The sequence below is a fragment of the Zootoca vivipara genome, chromosome 8, assembly GCF_963506605.1.
Source record: "Zootoca vivipara chromosome 8, rZooViv1.1, whole genome shotgun sequence".
Lineage (NCBI taxonomy): Eukaryota > Metazoa > Chordata > Lepidosauria > Squamata > Lacertidae > Zootoca > Zootoca vivipara.
In genome coordinates this window covers 15800178-15812858 of record NC_083283.1, presented here as the reverse complement: position 1 = coordinate 15812858, position 12681 = coordinate 15800178, and the positions used below count along the sequence as shown (strand labels likewise).

Below are 12681 nucleotides of genomic sequence, written 5' to 3'. Positions count from 1 at the left end.
CAAACTCACAGGAACCAAATAGCATATTATGAGAACAAACAAAGAGAAACAAAACATATCAAGGTCGCTAGATAATAAGAAACAAAGTACACCATATTCACCGAGATTATCCAAGCAGTCCACTACAAGCAGGTCACAAAGCAATTCTGCAGTGAATATGGAGCATTCTTCCATAGAGAGTAGGCATGCATTTTGCCTAGGCCCCCCACCTGCCTCGAATAAAACATCTGAAACAGAACAGTCATGTAAAATGAGTTTATTTGATATGTTTGCTTATTCTGCATTGTGTATTCTGTTTCCATTAGTTATGGAGAACCCAGGATCGTTAGAGAACTTGCTCTACCCCATCTGACTTGAGATTGCTCAATGCATTGTCCATATATTTTGAAGCTATTTTCACAGTGTTAAGATCTAAAAGTTCCCTTTTGAAAATATGAAAGCTCATTATTTTCAGGCTGCTGAAGGCTGTGTCCCATCCCAAACTCTGCCCTCAAACAGGTCTAGCCTTAGGTATACCACCAGCTATAAATACCATTAGGCTACCCAGTCTGGTTGCCTTACATTATGAATTGCTTAGGGACCACAAATCCCTAAAATGGATGGACTTGGAGTTGAGAGCTCCATTATTCTGTCTACCCTAATAAATGGGGAAATGCTATTAAGCATGTGCCACAAACATTCTGTCTTACACTCCAGTCCTATACAGTATATTATCAGAAGTGGGGTCCCATTGATTAAATAGGTCTTCCTCCTCAGTTAATTAGGTAATGCATCGTGGGGTATATGGCTGAGTACACACTCCTGTTTACTCTGTATCCATTGCGCTTCCACTGCTGGTTTGGGAAACGGGGCTACAAACCTTGGCAACCACAATCTGTATCTCTCCTGCATCCAGCCTTTCGGTTCTTATGAAATGCTGCATTTGTATGCATTTTCCCCAACAACCAACATTGACCTGAATTTACCTGCATTTCAGGCTGGTAATGCATGCAACAGTCTTTGGTTGGAAATATGTCAGAGTAATTCCTGCAGTGAACATTAATCTGAAATAAGCCCATGTCTACTGATTCAGGGACTCCACTCCCATCTGTCTGTAGAACTCTGGACCAAAACATGGCAGCCAGGGTGCTATGTGGCCTTCCAGGTCTCTTTATCTGGCCCCCAGGACCCACCCCGGGCCACAATCCTCCTCTTGAATTAATTATGCATCTTTCTTGCCTGGATGGAGGATGCTATGTGTGCAGAAACCTCTGTGAGATAGCTTAGGCTGGGGGACTGTAACTGGACCGAGGTCACCCAGCAAGTTTTATGGCTGAGCAGGGATTTGAACCTGGGTCTCCCAGCCCCACAGCCGACCATCACCAGCTTTTCTCAACCTTGGGTCCCCAGATATTACTGAACTCCAACTCCCATCATTCCTGACCACTGGCCATGCTGGCTAAGGAGGATGGGAGTTGTAGTGCAACAACATTTAGGGACTCAAGGCTGAGAAAGGCTGCAATGGTTGTTACACCACACTGGCACATCATGGCAGCGGGAAAGAGCTAAACTCTTCCTCCTTGCTTCATGTTTCCCAAATGCCTCTTGGGACCCCTAAACCTGATACTTACGCTTGAAAGCTGCACATCAGTTGCATTTGCACATTCTGTAGGGTGAGCAACAGAAAGAGAAAAGGGGATTGTAGGAAATTGATCAGGATATTTTATTGAAAATGCTTGGGACCCCAATGATCTGATGGACACAAACAGTTCTAGTTTGCTGAAAGACTTACAGGATTTTGGCATTTTCTGACAAACATTCTTTCGTTGTTCCGTCTGAGTCAGAGGTTGCATCAGATATAGAGCCTTTCAGTAACTGTTGAAGAGACCTTGCTGTGGGTGTTCCAAGTTGCTGCAGATAAGATTAATCAGGGCTACAAAAGACCTTGGGGACTTTGTGTGGAATTTGAAGCTTTGACTGAATTTAAAGATAGTGTGATAGACTGTGAAATCCGCTGTAGAAAAATGACAAGCAGCCAGCTAAGTGACCACAGTTAAGATGGTCTCTAGCCAAAGGAAACCACTCTGTTGGTTTAAAGATAAAGAACCACAAGAGTATTGAGAGCAAGTGTGGTGTAGTGGTTAGAGTGCTGGACCCTGGGAGAGCAGGGTTCAAATCCCCACTCAACCATGAAACTTGCTGGGTGGCCTTGGGCCTGCCAGAGTTTTCATCCTGACCTGCTTTACAGAGTTGTTGTGAGAATAAAACAGAGGTGTGGGGGAGAGCCATTTGTGCCATCTGGAGGTCACGGGATTTTATATTTAAATAATATACAAATACTGTACTGTAAAGGCAGACCCTCTAATTTTCCTTTTTTCCAGGGACAGTCCCAGATTTACAGAAGTTGTCCCAGTTTCTGATTTGATCCTAGAATGTCCTGCTTTTCCTTAGGACGTCCCTATTTTCATCAGAGAAATGTTGGAGGGTATGGAGTTACCGTATGTGACCCGCAAGCCAAGGGGATAACTAACTATACAACCTTTAGAAGGCATCTGAAGGCAGCCCTGTATAGGGAAGTTGTTTTAATGATGTTTTATTATGTTTTTATATATGTTAGAAGCCACCCAGAGTGGCTGGGGCAACCCAGTCAGATGGGTGGGATGTAATAGTAGTAGTAGTAGTAGTAGTAGTAGTAGAATAGGATGTCCCTATTTTCATCAGAGAAATGTTGGAGGGTATGTAAAAGTAGATACTTTACTCCAAAACAACAGTAAGTTGCCCATCAACAGCTAGCACCTAACAGCAGACACTATAGTGAAATATATTTCTATGTATTTCTAATTGGGGAAGGAAATGAAGAACAATGTTTTTAAAGAGCAACAAATAGGAAGAAAACAAGGACTAATTTAAAAATGACAGTTACCAGAAAATAGGGAACTTTCTTGATAGCTTTACATCTAGAGGGCCAAGTTTGGGGGTGCCTGTTTTAAGTGCAATATACAATATGACACTAGATGGCAATGGTGAGCCTTATGGAAAATTCAATGTATTTTAAAAAACGCTTTTTTATATAAAAAAAAGCATTTTCAGAACGGCTGCCAGTCCAGTTGGCTTTTTCAGGCATGATCTTATCCTTTGCACCAAAATATCTTACGCTAGCCCTGACTCAAAGGCTGTGCATGCACCATAAACATAAAACACATGACACCCCCTCCCCCCCAAAAAATCCTGTGAACTGTAGTTTGTTAAAGATGCTGGGAATGAAAACTCTGTATGTCCTGAACTTCAGTTCCTAGAATGATTTTGGGGGGAAGCCATGTGCTTTAGACGTGTTTTGAACACCGCTTAAATAATGAATATTTATGCAAACCACCGAATGTAAAACATCAACCGCTTTTCATTTTTGTTTCTTTTGGCAATTGTTTTATAGGTACATTTGACTGTGGTGTTCAGCAGAACCTTCTGCAAAAATAAATAAAAACCATTACTGCATGTATCTTCTGAAGGTTCCCTCATGTGCAGGTAGCTCCCTCAACAACAAGGAGTTGAGGTTTGTTGCAGAAGGGCCAAACCAGTATTTGGCCTTGACTTGTTGCTAAGATCCATTTGGCAGAAACAATCCATCCATCCACATTGTAGCACCCCTTCCCTCCCACCCACCTTCTTACTGCAAGGAGGGTTTTTGTTTTTTTGTGGTGAAAAATCTGCTGACATTGTTAAAGAAATTGAGAAGAGCTCTTGTAGCTTGTGCCATTCCTTTCCTCTCCTTTATAGCCTGGGAACTTGCTTGTGCCATTCCTTACTTCCAGCTTATAGTCTGGGAACTTCATTTCCACAACAAAAAGGCTAAATTCTTCATCTGTTTCATGCTGTCCTTAAGTGTTTTGCATCATAATTGCATTTGACTATGTGGGGTGCCACATGGAAAGGACAAATGTGCAACAAGTTACTCTCTTTTGTAGCCTTGCAATTTGCAAGATTGCAAGGCTTGGGAGAAAAGGGGGGGGGCTGACCCAGTTTACCTACCTTAAATGATGGCAAATAAGGGGAGAACCCTACTCTGTTCTCCATTTCTGCTTAATGGGGGACCTATTTGCATAAGCCCCACAATTATTTGCACTCCCTAGTCCCCCCCTCTTTTGAGGAGTGGTATACCAAGTCGCACGACCAAACAGCAGCCTGTGGTTCTCTCTGAAGGGGTTATCACACAGAAGCAGCTTACATCCAATTAAAGGGAGTTCCTACCTGCAGGTTTACAGCATAAAGGGAAAAAGGGACAAGGAGGGAAGGGGGGTGGGTGGGAAATGAAAACTTAAGCAGTGCTTGTAGAATGGGTTTTTACTCTAATAAGTTGCATTATTTAATAATAAAACTATGAATAAAAGCTATTATTTTACAGCAACAAAAACACGATCACTAATACCTTTTATTGTAATTTTGATTATATAGTTTTAATTCTGTTACTGTTCAATTGTTTTTCAATGATTTCTTTTCTCCCTCTCAGTTTTGAGCGGCTCTTAATTTTTATCTGTAAGCTGCCTTAAGTCTCCTAAAGCAGATTATTAATAAATATATAACAACCACCGCAACAGTTGTTATTGCATTATTTAATAATGAAACTAAAAACCGTTTCGAAGCTGGTATTATTTCTACCGGTATGCAGGGGCTACTACCTTTCCTAAGCTGCGCATCTCCTTCAAGCAGAACCCAGACCGGGCCAGGCGGGGTCGGTTCCCAAGCGTGAGAAACGCCTCTCCTCTTCCCTCTCCTCTCCCACTTTCTTTGGAATGACATCGGGGGTGGGAGGTGGAGATGTGTTTTTTTTTCCCTGCAGAAAAGGAGCCGCGCTGGCCAGCCAGGGGCTAGGAAACAAAAGGCCTGGCCTGGGAGGAGGAGAGGAAGAGGAGAGGAGAGCGCTTGTTGTTGTGGTGAGGTTTGGAGCAGAGATCTGCGCTCCATCTCTCCAATTCCCCGCATCCTTGCCCGACGACCGGTCCCGCCTGATGGAGCCCATCAGGGTGGGCGCCGAGCAGGCTCCCTGCGAGGAAGCTTTTTGCAGCTCGCTGCTGGACGACATCAAGCAGAGGCTGCTGCACGCCTTCCGGGGACCGGGGGGAGACGCCGCGCCCCAGCAGCTGCTGATGCTGTCCAGGCCCGCGGCGCCTTGCAAAGGCAGAGGGGTCGAGGTGGCCCGGGAGGAAGCGCGCAGGGCGCACGTCGAGGGCGCCATTGCCTGGCTCCGTGTGGAATTGGTGAGTGATTTGGGGCGGGGGGGGGGCTTATTCTAGAGATACGTTATTAGATACTTATTTATACTCCGCCTTACCCCACCCCCAGGCGGTTTACAGATGAAAACAAGAATTGCTAAAAGCATAGAACTGGAGATTTGGAAGGGGGGCGTCCAACTAATCCAAGCCCCCTGCCATGCAGAAATCTCAACTAGATCATATCTGGCAGATGGCCACCCAACCTCTCCAAGGAAGGAGAGTCCACCACCTCTAGTGGGAGTCTGTTCCGCAGTCAAACAACTCTTACTGTCAGAACGTTCTTCCTGATGTTCAGTCGGAATCTCCTTCTGTGTGGCTCGGAAGCAATCAGTTCGGAGCAGGAGAAAACAAGTTCGCTCCGTCTCCCATGGGGCCAGGGTTCAAATCCACGCTTGGCCATGAAGCTCACTGAGTGGCCAGGGGTTGGTCGCTGCCTCTCAGCCTAACATAGCTGCCAAGTTTTCCCTTTTCTCGCGAGGAAGCCTATTCAGCATAAGGGAAAATCCCTTTAAAAAAGGGATAACTTGGCAGCTATGGCCTAATCTACCTCGCAGGGTTGTGGTGGGGATTAAATGAAGAGGAGGAGAACCATATACTGTACGCCGCCTTGAGCTCTTTGGAGAGAAAGGAGGGATAGAAAGGCAATAAATGATAACCAGTTTAGGGAGAGGAGGAGCGAAGTCTGCAGATCATAGAAGGATTAGAGCTGCATCTCACCCGTAGAGGGACATGCCTTGATGAGGATCAGGCACTGTGTATGTTCACATTAATGCTGGAAATGGCAGGAGGGGAGGATGCTCTCGTGTTTGAATCCTACTTGCAAGTTTTTTTCGAATAGTTAACTTCACTGACACAGGTGTTTTTATTGCTGACCTACTCCTGGCTCCAGCTCCCGACACTCGTTCTCTCCATGTGAGCAGGAGCTCGAAAACGGTGAGGTTACCAATCATAGAACAGAATCCTAGAATTGTGGAGTTGGAAGGGACCCCGAGAGTCATCTAGTCCAGCCCCCCAGGTATCTCAGCTGAAGCATCCATGACAGATAGCTGCCCAACCTCTGCTTAATTTTTTTTAAAAAAATCAGCCAGAACTTGCCATTGTCCATATGTAGAAGCCATGCAGATAGATGATCATCCGAACATCTGCAGACAACAGCTGGGTGGCGCTGATGGGAGTTGTAGTCCAAAATATTTGAAGGGCATCAGTTTGGCAAAGGTTAGCATGGGGCTTCTGTTGCTCAGTAATGAGGAAAATCCGCCCTGCCCCTGATCAGGAGCCCCCCTTTTTGTAACCTACTCCGTCTACACGAAGTCCAGGAATGGATTTGGACACTGACACAATGCCAGGGCTAAGCGCTGGCACTAATTAAGCCCTTCTGGGTGGCGATCACCTGCTAAAAAGTAATTATCGTCTTTTTGTTCTTTGCAGTTGGAGATGAAGTCGCAGAACCACAAGCTTGCCAAAACCTTGCTGGATTTAAGCATGGAAATACAGAGGTTGAGAAACGAAGCTGACATGCCAACTGCTCTAGAATCAAAGGCCCCGAGCTTTGCTGCAAGCTCAGAATAACGGAGCTGCGTTTCAGGGAGAAAGCCAGAAGACGCAACACACAATCCCACCGGCGAGCCTGGCAAAAATTGGAAGATTATGTTGCACAGTTAGGTCTGAATTGGTCGGGGAGTATGGCTTGAATATTAATGAGAATTTCCATTAACTTGGCTGGAGAAGGAATCTTAGTTATTATATTAGAATTCAGAGCCTCCTTTGGAGTAGAGGAAAGAATGGGACACCTCCAAAGAATGGAATGTCTGCTTTACTTTTCAAATGATTGCTGCCTGTTTAATCTGCTTAGTTCAGAACAATCACCACCAGTCAGGTCACTGAAAAGATGGGAGGGCAACCCACACACCCCACCCCTCTGAAATGCAGTGGTTTGGCAGTTATCTGGATCCTCCATTACGAAAGAGTGAATGAACGGTGTCTGTTCCAGACCAAACATTCAGGGCAGTTCCAGATTGCCACTAGTAACTTTAGTGGGATTCAGGTACATGCCGACAAATTCAGGTTGTGCAATCCAAGACGGTTTAGCACTCTTGTGCAACGAGTCCACTTCTCCTGCAAAAGACTGAATCCCTTGCAATGAGGAAAGTGATGGGGGGGGGGAATACACAGGGAAGTGTTGGGTCACATTGTCTTGATGCAGTGCCGTCTAAGCCCCCTGAAAGCAAATGTTCAATAAATAGCTGACATTGTCCAACATGCCTGCAAACTTTATGCAAGCAAATCAAGTCAAACTGGTTTTTTTTTAAAAAAAAGTGTTATCTGGAGTGATCTCACTGTGAAAGCAGGGCACAACTATGATTGAGTGTCTCAGTCCCCCCCCCCCCAAAAGGCAAAATGTAGCCGGGGGGAATCTACTATGAAACTAACGAAGCTTTCCCCCCTCCCAATATTTTTTTATTAGTTTTCAAACAATTCAACAAATTTAATTCAATTTCAGTACACTATTCCCACTTTGGGTGGCTCCCAGAAAAATATTAAAAACGCAATAAAACATTAAACACTTCCCTACACAGGGCTGCCTTCAGATGTCTTCTCAGTAAACACAAATGTGTGTCTTTGGCCCCATGTCTGGCAAAAGCGCACATGAAAGTGGGGTCCTGATTGACGAGCAAAGGGGGACATGCATGTGGTGTGCCCGTGTAAAACTCCTACTCCCATTGGCCTCCCCACAGCCTGCTCCTGACATCACTGTCCCCATTAGCTGATATCTGACAGCAGCCGAACTGGCGAGGGCCGTAGCTTAGTGGTGGAGCACCTGTCCTGCATGCAGAAGGTCCCAGGTTCAATCCCTGGTGTCTCTAGGTAGGACTGCCTGAATCCGTGCAGAATGACTGCCAGTCTGTGTCTACAGTACTGAGCTAGGTGGGCGTGGCTGGTATAACACTTATGGCCCAGTTAGAAAATTGCAGGGGTTGATGTGAGTGGTTTAAATCACAAAACCAGAGAGTTGGAAGGTACCCCCAAGAGTCATCAGGTCCAACCCCCTGCAATGCAGGAATCCTTTGCTCAGTATGGGACTCGAATCTATGAACCTGAGATTAAGAAGAGTCTTATGCTCTGCCAACTAAGCTATCGCAGTTTATGATCTCCACAGAACCGGTTGAGTGTCAGGCCTGATGAGCAGAGCAGCTCATTCCCAGTGGTCCTAACCCCATGAAAATCAGTTGCCAAGATTGAAAGTCCCCGCCTCCTTTACAGCCATCTAAGTCCCATCCTCTCCAGGGCATTTTCCAAGCAATCAGAAACTGTGCCTGCTTGCAGCCAATATCTCCTCTGCCCTTTTCATGCCTCTCCTGGTTCTGGGAGACAGGGGGAAGGGGAGATTGTCGCAGGAGGAGACACCCTGGCTTCTTCACCAGCCTCTCCTGATTCTGATTCTGAACTTCTCTCTGCCACAGACTCTCCCTGCTCACCAGACCCTGTTACCTCTTCAGCTTCCAACACCTCCTCCCCTCAGTCTCCTCTCTCTCCTCTCTGTGACCACTGTCGCTCCACCACTCCCCAGGCACTGAGCTAGAGGGTACCTTGATACCCTCACACCTGGTGGCAGCCTCATCCTGCAAACGCCACCAGTAAGATGAAAGGCTGATTCATATGTCTCAATTCACGACTGGCGTGCGTTGAAAAGCTAATGCAGATGGAGCCCTTAATGAAGAAAATATGAAAAACAGCAGGTAAAAATAGATATCTTCCTTCCTTTCCCTTTTTTTTTAAATAAAAAAAACAATAAGTGGATATATACAATGACTGTGCCCTCTTTACCTTAAAGGCACAAACCCCTGAAGAAAATGCTTTTTCTGTTCAGAGACGGCAGCGCACAAAACCCACAGGGCGATTGGTGCTGTTTGCCGTGCATAAACAGTGAAATATGTGCTCAGACAAATTTTTTAATTAAAATAGTTCTCTTGCCCTACAGCTGGTGGCAGAAGGTAGGGTGACAAATGACGACATTTGCAACAACAAGCTGTTAGGGTCCTAAACACCGCAGATTACAAAGCAGCGTTAAATCTTGACAAAAACGAGTTTACAGTCGCCTACGCAGGGATTATACATAAATGATACTTAAAAAATAAAATAAAATGCTGCCACCAAGCTCAAAAATGCCGTGATTATGAGGCCAGCAAGCCTTGCAGTTACCCATACACTTATACATGCTGGGAGCTTGAAATAATACTGCTTATAAATAATGCAGCCAGTAATCCAGAAATAAGCTTTACTAGCTAGCCCATTATATCCAGATTTCGTACAATGTGCAAAGTTCACAGGAGACGAGGCTGCTTTGCATACCAGTATTTAAGGTATTCTGAGCTGTGTGATGCTTCCAGCAAGTGAAAGGACCAGCTCCACACAGGGCAGGTGTAGCGAAACTTTCTCCATCCAGATGTTGCAGAACTACATCTCCCATCTGCCCCAGCAAGCATGGAATAGTCAGGGATGATGGGAGTTGTAGCTCAGCAATGTGCTGGCGATCCAAAGGGTCAGATCCAACTACATCCTACTCAGAGTTGGCCCACTAAAAATTAATGGAGCTAAGCTAGTCGTGAGCATTACTTTTGATGGGTCTACTCTGAGGAGGGCCAGTATTGGTTCCCCAAACCTTTCAATAGGAATTGTAGAGTTGGAAGGAACCATGAGGGCCATATTGTCTGAAATGAAGGAATCTTTTAACCCAAAGTGGGGCTTGAACCCATGACTCTGAGATTAAAAGTCTCAAGCTCTGCTGACTGAGCCGAGGGGATAATAGCTGTAGCATCAGTCACTGGAATACCGCTTATTAACATGCATAGACACATTAGGCAGAAATGGGACACCCTACTTCAGGTGTTATTTCTTTTTAAAAAAGAATAAGAAAGAAAACCAAGAGTCCTTCTTCTTTGGCGATCACTCGTAGCCGAGTAAGATTGTCTTCCATAAACACGGTTTTAACAATGAGTCCGTAAGTGACCGTGGAGACCAATTCTGGATCCACACGTCCTTCCACAGTGGGGACATCGGTTTCCAGGTGGGAGTTGATCACGGTGTGGAATTGCCAAGCATGCCTTCCTCTTAGCACGTTTCTCCCTTGCGTCCTGAGTTCGAGTGTCTTCAAAGCCCATTATACCTTTGGTAAAGGCTGTTCTCCAATTGGAGCGCTCGCAGGCCAGTGTTTCCCAGTTGTCAGTGTTTATACTACATTTTTAAAGATTTGCATTGAGACAGTCTTTAAACCTCTTTTGTTGACCACCAGCATTACGCTTTCCATTTTTAAGTTCGGAATAGAGTAGTTGCTTTGGAAGACGATCATCAGGCATCCGCACAACATGACCAGTCCAACGAAGTTGATGTTGAAGAATCATCACTTCAACACTGGTGACCTTTGCTTCTTCCAGTACACTGATATTAATGTAAGGTAAAGGTAAAGGTACCCCTGACCATTAGGTCCAGTCGTGGATGACTCGGGTTGTGTGCTCATCTCGCTTTACTGGCCGAGGGAGCTGGCGTTTGTCCACAGACAGCTTTTGGGTCATGTGGCCAGCATGACAAAGCCACTTCTGCCGAACCAGAACAGCGCACGGAAATGCCGTTTACCTTCCTGCCAGAGCGGTACCTATTTATCTACTTGCACTTTGCCATGCTTTCAAACTGCTAGGTGGGCAGGAGCTGGGACTGAACAACGGGAGCTCACCCCGTCACGGGGACTCGAACTGCCGACCTTCTGATCGGCAAGCCCTAGGCTCTGTGGTTTGTACCACAGCGCCACCTGCACCCCATGTATAGGACTGCACTGTATTGTTAAAACACCTTCTGTGCATTTAAATGTGCATGCAAGGGGCAGAACTGTGGCAGGAAGTCCAGGGGCGGCCCACACATGAGGCAAGGTGAAGCAAATGCCTTAGGTGGCAGATCCCAATGTAGATCTTTATTCTCTCCTTGTTCTTGATGTAGATAGTCACTCACAAAATATTTTATTATGTTTTTTTATATGTTGGAAGCCATCCAGAGTGGCTGGGGCACCCAGTCAGATGGGTGCGGTCAGTGCTTTTTTCCTATAAAAAAAATAAAAATGTTTCGCAGTACTCTCATTTAGACTCAAGAAAATCACCATTTTATAGTTCAAATCGGGAAAAAGAAATACAGTGGTACCTCAGTTTACGATCGCTGCAGTTTGCAATCAATCGGTTTGCGAACGCCGCGGACCCGGAAGTGCTTACACCCGGGATCTGCGGCGTGCAGATGCGCAGAAGTGATCTGCACAGCGCATGCATGCGCAGAAGCGCTCTATAGGCGCTTCGCGTACGCGCAGAAGAGACACTCCGTTTATGGACTGCTTGGGGAGCAACCAGCTCCCCAGAACCAATTGTGTCCGTAAACCGAGGTACCAGTGTACAACAAATGGACAAAAGTGCAAAGAACATGCATTACTCATATTGAAATACTGCCCCTCAATGAGGCCAAACTTTCATCAGCAAAACACCATACATCTACATTCCACACTGCTTCACACATTAAACGCTCACTTCCACCTGAGACTCAGGAAAACCGTGACAGGAAATGAGGCCGCCATCGTGGGTAGCAACGGAATTGACGATTCACTGTGCTACAGATTAAACTATATATATATATATATATATATATATATATATATATATATATATATATATTTCTTCTCCCATTAGATTCACAAAATGTTTAGGGGTATGCATACCCCTGTGTCTCCCCAGAAAAAAAGCACTGGGCACGGTACTATTATTACTACTAATTCTTCCCTCTCAGCAGGTGCCATTTTGGGGTTCACCTCAGGGGCCAAAATGTCCCGGGTTGGCCCTCAGCAAGCTCACCCCCCAGGCATTCTTTGTTTGCTTGTCTGCAAAAACAGGTACAGTTTGTGCAGACTTATATGCAGAACCGCACCAGCATAACATATTTACTCTCTATCTTTTTCCCCCCTCCCCAAATTATGCCCTCCCAAAAGGGAACCTGAGGCAGCTAACTATTATAATCCCACCCTATACAGAGAACACTTAATGCATCAACTCAAAACAGGATAAAAAAACAACGGTTAATACCTGCAGTATAAAACATCACCCAAATGCCTGGATAATTGTTAATATTTGGGTGGGGTATGTGTGTTGCATTCGAGTTCCTCGGAGACTTTCCCCATATAAATGGAATAAATGAAATAAAGAAATGGATTAATAAAATGTTGTGAGGATGGTGATTTGGGAAAATTGAAAAAGAAAGGGCAGTCTAGTAGAGCCACTGAAATTAATAGGCACAACTAACTTAGGTTTATTGATTTCAGTGGGTCTGCTCTGCATAGGACTTAGTTGGCTCCAGCTCGGAATCTTCTGAAGTAGCCAACATTTCCAAGGTTCATCCTTCTGAACAGCAG

General features: G+C 45.3%; 1 protein-coding gene across 1 annotated transcript; it reads left to right on the top strand.

Annotated features, from left to right (window-relative positions):
* Positions 1 to 4807: 4807 nt before the first annotated feature.
* AARD (alanine and arginine rich domain containing protein) lies at positions 4808 to 7498 on the top strand. Its single transcript, XM_035124420.2, has 2 exons — positions 4808 to 5231; positions 6675 to 7498. Exons 1-2 carry the CDS (start codon positions 4983 to 4985, stop codon positions 6813 to 6815), a joined length of 390 nt encoding a protein of 129 aa, XP_034980311.1. The 5' UTR covers positions 4808 to 4982; the 3' UTR covers positions 6816 to 7498.
* The last annotated feature ends 5183 nt before the right edge of the window (positions 7499 to 12681 follow it).

What these genes read in the sequence shown, in the direction of transcription:
- AARD (XM_035124420.2), top strand. Translation starts at nt 4,983, where the DNA reads ATGGAGCCCATCAGGGTGGGCGCCGAGCAGGCTCCCTGCGAGGAAGCT. An exon ending in CCTGGCTCCGTGTGGAATTG is followed by an intron (nt 5,232 to 6,674) that starts GTGAGTGATTTG and finishes TGTTCTTTGCAG; the next exon opens with TTGGAGATGAAGTCGCAGAA.